Source organism: Mus caroli, chromosome 8, assembly GCF_900094665.2.
Source record: "Mus caroli chromosome 8, CAROLI_EIJ_v1.1, whole genome shotgun sequence".
NCBI classification, from domain to species: domain Eukaryota; kingdom Metazoa; phylum Chordata; class Mammalia; order Rodentia; family Muridae; genus Mus; species Mus caroli.
The window spans coordinates 114,211,086-114,220,306 of record NC_034577.1 but is presented as its reverse complement, the minus strand read 5'-3'; the positions used below and the strand labels follow the sequence as shown (position 1 = coordinate 114,220,306).

General features: G+C 47.8%; 1 protein-coding gene across 1 annotated transcript in view; it reads right to left on the bottom strand.

Annotated features, from left to right (window-relative positions):
* Spg7 (SPG7 matrix AAA peptidase subunit, paraplegin) overlaps positions 1-3,403 on the bottom strand; it is a 44,818-nt gene extending 41,415 nt beyond the window's left edge. Inside the window, exons 1-2 of the mRNA XM_029480259.1 lie at positions 3,179-3,403; positions 1,015-1,117 (exon numbers count right to left, since the gene is read on the bottom strand). Of these exons, the coding sequence (XP_029336119.1) occupies positions 1,015-1,117; positions 3,179-3,361 (286 nt within the window). The 5' untranslated portion in view covers positions 3,362-3,403. The remainder of the gene's footprint in view (positions 1-1,014; positions 1,118-3,178) is intronic.
* Between the last annotated feature and the right edge of the window lie 5,818 nt (positions 3,404-9,221).

Here is a 9,221-nt window from a genome sequence, read left to right as displayed (position 1 = left end):
CACACACACACACACACACACACACACACACACACACACACACACGGGGCGGGGAGCGGAGAGACAAAATACAACACTTAAAGTGAGCAAAGAGAAGTCTAGGCCTGGTAGCACATACCTGTAATCCCAGCACCTGGAAGGTGAGAACAGGAGGATTATAAGTTCAAGGCCACGCTGGACTGCAAATTAATGCCTCGTTTCAAGAAAACAAAAGCAAACAAACCACGGCAACACCAGCCTGCAGCCCCCAGGTGAGGAGTGGAGTCTCGTGTCCCCCCACTGGGAAGGGACAGGCAGGATGACCAAGGAGTGCTCAGAGCCCCTATCTACCCACTTCACTTCAGATTATCCAGAACAGGGCTAACATAGCTCACAGCACAAAGAACCAAAGGTTACAGTGAAAACATAGCTTAGTTGTTAGTGTACTTGTGCACCACGTGCAAAGTCCTGAGTTCAATCCCTAGCTTCATGTAAGAAGCTGGACACTGTTCAGAGTGGTACCTGCAACCTCAGGACTGAAGAGGGTCACAAGTTCAGGTGTTTTGTTTTTTAAAGGAATCAAAGGTACTCTTAGTGGCTGGCTGTTCCTAGTCTTCTGGTCAGTGTCAAACTAACTAGTGACGTTCTCCTATGTCACTTGTCACCTGCCAAGGAGCCTCCACTCTTAGACTACAGTGCATGCACACAGCCTGAGATGGTAGATGCTGCTGCACACACAGCATGGCCTTCTGCTCCTAGGCTACTCTACTGAACATCACAGCGAGGAGCACTGCTCACTGCAGCAGTGCTGTGCTCTCAACAACACAAAACCTTTTGGTTTTTTGGATGGGGTTGGGGGTGAGCAGGGGACCAGCAGGGTTTCACTAGCTAGTTCTGCCTGACCTCCAACTGGCAGCCCCTGTTTTAGTGCTGAGATTACAGGCATGTAAGACCATGGCCCTCTTCCACTATGCTCTTATAGGACTACAGTAAAACCTGTGTCCCTCAGTAACGGACCATGCAATGCATACACACCTGAAAGCGGCCACAGTCTGACTGCATTTGGAACTATATGCTGTTTCAGTAACAATCCGCTAATACCTTCAAAGCTAGGGGTCAGTATTCGCAATAGCAAACTCTGTAAAAAAAAAGAAAAAGACCGAGGTAACACTAAGACCATACACCACAACAACACAGGCCTGAAGATATGGACCAAAGTCCTTGCCTAGCATACAGAAAGCTATGGATTTGATCCCCAGTACCTCCTCAAAACTGGGTACAGTGGCGCATGCGTGTAATCCCAGCACTTGGGAGGTGATGCAGGAGCATCAAAAGTGCAAAGTCATTGTCAGCTGCAGAGTGTATACTTAACTCCTGTTAAGTGTTTGTTTATTTTTCCCTTTGTCTCTTTGTGGGACAGGGTCTGGCCTCAAACTCAGTGATCCTCCTGCATCAGCCTCCCAAGTGCTGAGATTACAAACATGTGCCACCAACAGAGAGCTTGTTTCTTTTTAGGTTTTGTCATTTGTAACTGCTTCAGGTAGTTCAGACTGGCCCGAGTTTACTATGTAGCTGAGGATGGCTTTGAAATCCTGACCTCTGCCTCCCAAGTATCAGTATTATAGGTGTGAGCCACAGTTGGCTTAGCCTTTTATAATCCCCCCCAACCCCCTACGACAGGGTCTGACTCCGTAGCCCTGGCTAGCTTTCCACGGAACTTTATATGTAGATCAAGGTGGCCTTGAACTCACAGAGATCTACCTGCCTCTGCTCCTGAGTGCTGGGATTAAAGATGTTCCTGACCATGACCCACCAACCTTTAAATGTTAAGATCAATAATCCAATTTGACATTTTCTGCTTTTTGGCACAGTGAAGGCAAAGGACTGGAACCCTGTTATCACTATCTGTACCTTCTCAGAGCAACATCCCAGCAACATGAAATGGGGTCACCCTGGTGCTGGCTATACTGTGAAGGCCACTTCACTACTACTGAGAAAGCTGGGGCCCACTCGACAGGTGGAGTCAAAGGTCAACACCCTTGCCATGTTTGTGAACTACGAGAAGTACAACTCGCTTAAGCGCACCAGCAATGCCTCCTGTTCCACCAGCTGCTTAGCCCTGATGGCCAGGGCATCTATGTCAACATAACCACAATCCATGCCATCATACTTCAGAGCCTTCTGGGAGACCCACATGATGGCAATGGAGCTGCCCAGATCATCTTTGCCTCTACTGGCACTGCCAAAGCTGTGGGTGACCTCATCTCAGAGCTTAAGAGGAAGAGAGCTAATTGGCATGACCAGCCACGCCACCTGGAGAAAGCTGCCAATCGTATGACATCAGGGTGTTGGCGAAGCACTCCTAAAGGGCATCCTGAGCTACACTGGAGATTCAGTAGACTCCTGAGACTTGGCCAGCAACACTCGCTCTTCCATCTTTAATGCCGAGGCTGCCATTCCATTCAACTACTAGTCTGTCAAATTCATTTACTTGTGCAGAGAATCTGACTACAGCAACAGGGTGGTGGACCTCATGGTCTACAGTGCCTTCAGGGAGTGACAATCCTGGACCACCCATCCCGGCAAGAGCAGGAAAGGAAGAGGGAGGCCTTCCACTGCTGAGGAGTCAGGACAAGTATTGAGAATCTCTCCCTCCTCGGTTTCCATCCTAGAACTGCCTCCCAAGAAGGGGAGGGGCCAAGGGAATGTGTCAATCAACTCCATCAATGAATTTCACTGGACTTAACCACAAAACAAAACAAAAAACCGAAGAAACAACAAAAGTCAATTAACTTTCACCCACAACCCAGTTTCAGTCTCCAATTCACTATCTTCCTGGCCTCGTCCTACCAGCAAATACTGAAATTGCAAGTGTACACCACCTATGTGGGCAAAAAGATCGGGAGTCCAAGGGCTGCTCTGAGTACACATGAACGCCTGCCTCCAGACCAGAAAGAAGAGGACGGAAAGACACGGGTGACCAGGACTCAGTTTGAAGCCGCCAGGGACAGTGATACAGGGCGTCTCTCTCACACAGGCCAGGGAGAGACGAACCACCCGAGGCAGATGCTGCTTCCCGTCCCGGGGAGCCCACAGCAGCCATCCTCCTGCGGAAGAGCGAGGTGCAGGCGCACTTCCGGTCGGCGCGGACCGACCCGCCACACCCGCCACCGCCGCCGCCGGGCTCCGAGCCGGTTACCTGAGGCGCGTGGCCTCCAGCCGCAGCCGGGCCAACCGGAGTCCCGCGGGCCGCATACGGCCGCCTGGCCCCAGCCCCGGACCAGAGGCCTGGGCCACTGCCCGAGAGCAGGCCCCACAGCCGTCGGGGCCGGGGCTCCCGGCCGTGGCGGAGCCCGCGAAGCAGCAGCAAGGCGGCCGCCATGGTGCCGAGAGCGGCGCCTGCGCAGTGCGGCTCCGGCCGCCCTAACGGTCAGGTTTTGAGGACGGCCTCCCTTTGCGCTTGCGCGGGGTTGAAGGTCGCGCGCTCCCCGCGACGCCTGCGCGGTCCGAACCGTCTGGTCTCCGCAAGGTTAGCTGCGAAACCTGGAGAGTCAGCAGGGTGCGCAGCGCGAACGCTGGCAGCCCTCAGCTTGCGGGTTCACGTAGAGACGGGCTACGGTTACCCGGTATTTTTCTCTCTTCTGTTTTATTTACAGTCCAAGTTGCGGTTTCCAGTACTTGGCAAGTGGATACACGATTCGGTTTTCACGTTATCTCTTTCTTTGGGGTGCGATTTGGTGGTTCCTGTTGGCCACTTCCGTCCTTCCTGTACGTATTTTGTTGTTTCTCTGTGTGGTCCTAGCTGTCCTCTCTCTGTAGACCAGACTGACCTCGAACTCGGAGATCCACCTGCCTCTTGGTTTTTGGTTATTTGTTTTTTAAATACAGTATCGCTGTGCAACAGTCTGGCTTCAAACTCAAGCTCCGTCTCCTGTGTGCCGGCCTGACAAGGATGAACCAGGTTTTCTGAACATCAGAGATCCAGGGGATGCCCCCTGGCTGGCTACACAATCGACTTAGAGGCCAGTGGTGTGTGAGACCACAGGGCAGCAGCTACATACAGAGTAGGAAAACGGTGCCCTCAATCTTAGAGAGGGAAAGAGGGGGGCTCCTAAACTCAGAACTGGAGGGGCTGGAGAGATGGCTCAACTGTTAAGAGCACTGGCTGCTCTTCCAGAGGATCCAGGTTCAATTCCCAGCACCCACATGGCAGCTCACGACCATCCGTAACTCCAGTTCCAGGGGATTTGACAACCTCCCACAGACATACATGCAAGCAAAACACCAGTGCACATTAAATAAAACATTTAAAGTGGTGATTGGACCCGTGTCCTCTGGAAGAGCAGACAGTGCTCTTAACCACTGAGCAATCTCTCTCTCTCCCCCCCCCCCTTATAGCCATTAGTGGTCTACTACCCATTTCTCCAACTCCCTTAGCATCCGGCAACCACTAACATACTTTGTTCCTGTGGACTGTGTTTATGACCAAATTAAGGGCCCCCTTAATTATACTCACTGCCCCTGAGGAGCACCCGTCATCCCGAGCTTCGTACCATTTGGCTTTGACAGTTCATTTGTGCAGAGACAGAAGGGAGAGCTTGCTGTCCCACCCATGGACAGCTGCAGTCCCAGGCCTGGGCAGGGCCACTGAAGCTCTTGAGTCCCGCTAGTCCATGCCAGGCTGGTGCCTGGTAGTCTAACTGCAGAAAGCCCCAAAAGCGAAGTCTTGGTGCCTTTCCTTCCACTCCATGTCTTTCTGTACTCTCCAGGTCCCTTAACACTAAATAATTCAAACAATAAGCCTTCTCGGTGCTGACTGGTGCCTGGCTTCATGTCAAGCAAACTCTCTGAAGTAAAAATAAATAAATAAAAATTATCTTACTATGTAGCCGTAGCCCTAGCCAGTCTCAAACTCACAAGAGACCCCCCTGCCCCTGCCCACTCAGGGCTGGATCAAAGGCATGCGCGCACCGTGCCACACAGAAGTGAAAGTTTAAATCATTTAATTGTATGGTCTGAGTGTCTTACCTGCATATATGCAAGTGTATATGTGACTGCCCGGTGCCCTCAGAGGTCTGAACATGAGTGACATTGAATGCCCTGGAACTGTAATTTTAGGTGATTGTGAACCACCGGGTGGTGCTGGGGATCAATCTGGGTCCTCCAAAAAAGCAACACGTATCCATCTCTCCAGCCCCATAAATATTTTAATTAATTTTTATACGTATGGATGTTTTGCCTGCATGCAAGCTTGCACACCTAGTGTGTGCCTGGTGCTTAGGGAGGCTAGAAGAGGGCATCAGATCCCCTGGCACTGGAGTTACAGATGGTTGTGAGCTGCCATGTGGGTGCTGGGAATTAAACCCAAGTCCTCTGGAAGAGCAGCTGGTGCTCTAAACCACTGAGCCATGTCTCTAGCATTTGAAGTAAAGAATGTATTTTACAGATTTAGAAAAAAATAGAGCCAGGAGTAACAGTCGTGCTCCAAGCACTCTGGAGGTGGATAGAGGGCGCTGTCTTCAGTGTAAGTGAGCCAGCCCATCTTGGGAAAAGTTTTTCCTCAAGATTAAATAAACAACTAAAAATAAAAAAATATTGTAAGACAATTTTTAAAAACAGGCTAGGGAACTGGCCCTGTGAACAAAGGGCGTGGTGGGACGCCTTCCATGTAAATTCAGTCTCCAGAAAGGATGGAAAGTCCACACACATTGCAAACATCTGTCATTCCAGCCTCCTACCACAAGGAGACTAGAAGATCAGCTTATAACCGCGAGCTTTTCCACCTGTGCCCCAGTTCCCAAATAACTCAAAGGCTTAACATTATTAATAAATGCCCAGGCCATAAGCTAGCTCATTCCCCAGCTAACTCTTAAATTAATATCCCGTTTATTCTAACCTGAGTTCCACCTCGTGGCTGGCTTCCTCTTTTCAGCTTCTTGTGCCCATGTCCTCTGTGTTCCAGTGGTAAAACAGGCACCTGCCTGGCTCTCTCTCCACTGGAAGTCCCGCCTTCTAATCCTGCCTCAGCTTATTGACCATCAGCCTTGTATAGACAGGTGGTGCTTCCACACAGTACACAGGAGATTAGCCCTGCATCTCCCCCTTTTAGTACAATAAAAGGCTCTTTCTCTAACATCAATAAGGTGCATATAATAAGAACAATTATGCCTTTAATCCCAGCATTTGGGAGGCAGAGACAGGCGGATTTCTGAGTTCAAGGCCACCCTGGTCTACAGAGTGAGTTCCAGGACAGCCAGGGCTACACAGAGAAACCCTGTCTCAAAAAAAAACAAAAACAAAAACAAACAAACAAAAAGCCAGTTATGAAAACTATCAGGTAAGATTCCATTCACAATGTCCAGTCCAAATGCATTTAGCAAACTTGGAGAAAGTATTCCATTCTCTATCCCACCGTGGTGAGTTCAAACTTCTCTACTTAAATCATCTCCCATCATAACTTGGGTTTATCAACCCATAAATATCTTTTTGGACCTTTAAACATTTTCTTAAATCCTAAACAATTTAAGGTTAATGGTGAGACTCTATCTAGTCTTCAACCCCATCAAAAACCTGTGACAGGTAAATATTACCCAGGTAAACAGGAAGTGCAGAGCAAGCAGCTCACAAAACTGTAGAAATGACAGCAGTTGTTAGCTACCTGGACAGTCACCACGATACTTCTGCAGTGTTGGGGCATCGTCTCTAGGCTTCAGGCCCAGGATAAATGACAGACTTTTTGTGAAGCAGGAATTAGGAAGAACTGCTAGCCCTGTCTTAGCAAAGCATGGCAGTAGACTTCCCTGCATTGTCTGCCCTCAGCTTGGACAGCATTCTATCTGAAGTGAGGCAGAGCTAGCTTGGCATGTTTGAAGCAAATTCTGTATGGAGGTTCTTCAATATTTATCACCCACTTTCATGTAGTGTGGGGGTGCTGCCAGGAGCAGGCGGGTCTCACTGTCAGGAAGGCCTTTTATTTCCTTATTGTCTTTTAAAATATACATTTTTTTTTTTGGCTTTTAAGCACATTTATTCATTTTGGTAGAAAAGCTAATTAAAGAAGAAGACAGGAAAGAGTGAATTTATCTCCACAGTAGGACACCAGAATGGTTTTCTTTATTCTTACAGAGTTGTAAGACCAAAGTCTGCAAAGAATGGCTTGTGCTATCCCAAAAGTCCCTCATACCCTCCCCCACCCACTCCCACTTCTTGGCCCTGGTGTTCCCCTATACTGAGGCATATAAAGTTTGCATGACCAATGGGCCTCTCTTTATAAACATTGTTTTTTTTGTTTTGTTTTGTTTGTTTTTTTTTAATTTATTTATTTATTATATGTAAGTACACTGTAGCTGTCTTCAGACACTCCAGAAGAGGGCGCCAGATCTTGTTACGGATGGTTGTGAGCCACCATGTGGTTGCTGGGGTTTGAACTCTGGACCTTCGGAAGAGCAGTCGGGTGCTCTTACCCACTGAGCCATCTCACCAGCCCTAAACATTGTTTTTAAGATTTAATTATTTATTATATGTAAGTACACTGTAGCTGTTTTCAGACTCACCAGAAGAGGGCATCCGATCCCATTACAGATGGTTGTGAGCCACCATGTGGTTGCTGGGAATTGAACTCAGGACTTCCAGAAGAGCCGTGAGTGCTCTTAACCACTGAGCCATCTCTCCAGTAGCAGAAAGGCCTTTTATTAATAAAACATCTTTAAATGCCATATTCTGTTTTGAAGACTATAGTAAATCTGAATAATCAAAACTTGCTTGTTTTTGGATATTCACTATCTGATTAATTTTGAAAACATCTACAAGAGAATAAATAAAGCTTATTTCTGTAATTAACTAAACTAGTACCTAACATGAACATAAATTTGATTAGCTGAACTACTAACTTTGTGTTTCTTAGTTATCCTAAACAGTTTGTAATAACAGCTTTCAAAAGGACTAGGATGTAACATTGCATTTTTTTCATTAATTTATTTATTCACTTTACAGATCAATTGCAGCCCGTACCCTCCTCTTTTCCCAATCTCATCCTTACAAATCTCCCCCCATCCCCTCTTCTTGGGTACCACCCTGCCCTGGGACACCTAGTCCAACAGGACTAAGCACATACTTTCCTACTGATGCCCAGCCAGGCAGTCCAGTTCAGGGAAGGGCATCCAATGGCAGGCAACTGAGTCAGAGACAGCCCCCGTTCCAATTGTTAGGATCCCAAATGGAGACAAGTCAGCACATCTGCTACAGATGTGGAAGGGTCTAGGACCAGCCCTGCATGCTCTTCAGTTGGCGGTTCAGTCCCTGGGAGCCTCATAGGCCAAGGTTGGTTGGCTCTGTAGGTCTTCTTGCAGTGGTTTTGACTCCTCTGGCTCACTCAATTCTATCCCCCGCCCTTCCATAAGCCTCCCTAAGCTCTGCCTGATGTTTGGCTGTGGTCTCTGCATCTGTTTCCATCAGCTACTGGATGAAGCCTCGCAGGAGACAGTTCTGCTAGTGTCAGGGATTGGCTCTCACACATGGAATGGGTCTCAGGTTGGTTGGTTGGCTGTTCCCTCAATCTCTGGACACCTTGTAGGCAGGACAGATTTTGGGCTGAAGCTTCTGTGGGTGGGTTGGTACCCTCCTCTCTGCACTAGAAGTCCCACCTGGCCATCACACTGCATTTTAAAATGAGTTGCATAGGCACAATACAATATACAAGAGTTAAAACATGTCTGTAGCAAAAGATAATCCTGTCTGTCTCAGTATACAAAGTCCATAACAAATGTAAAATAGCTGACTTATTAGTGTTCCTTAATCTAAAAGTAGATTCAATAATTTACCCTGTTATTCTGCTATGCCAACCCCCTTTTTTTTTCTTTTATCCCATCTCCCCCTTCCCTTTCCCCTTAACACTAGATAGGAGAAAGAAGGATAGAGGAAAGAAAGAAAGAGAAAAGAGATCCCTGAATCCAACCTCCCTTACTTTGTTTCCTCCCTGATGAAGGCCATAACTACTTATAACCACTCCTCTTAAATGATGACAAACATCCATCAACCACCCAACTCTTGGGAATGGGGTGTCATCCTCTAAAATTGCTTCCTGCTGTCTGGGGACTGCATCTCTTTGGGGAGAGGGGGTTCTAAGAAAAGTGGGATATTAGTCAGCTTTAGGAAAGCTCGCTGTAACGTTTGCTGTCCAGGCTCTGTGTGATGTGAAAGTGCAGAGCTTAACTGAAGTTTTTTTTTTTTTTTTTTTTTTTTTT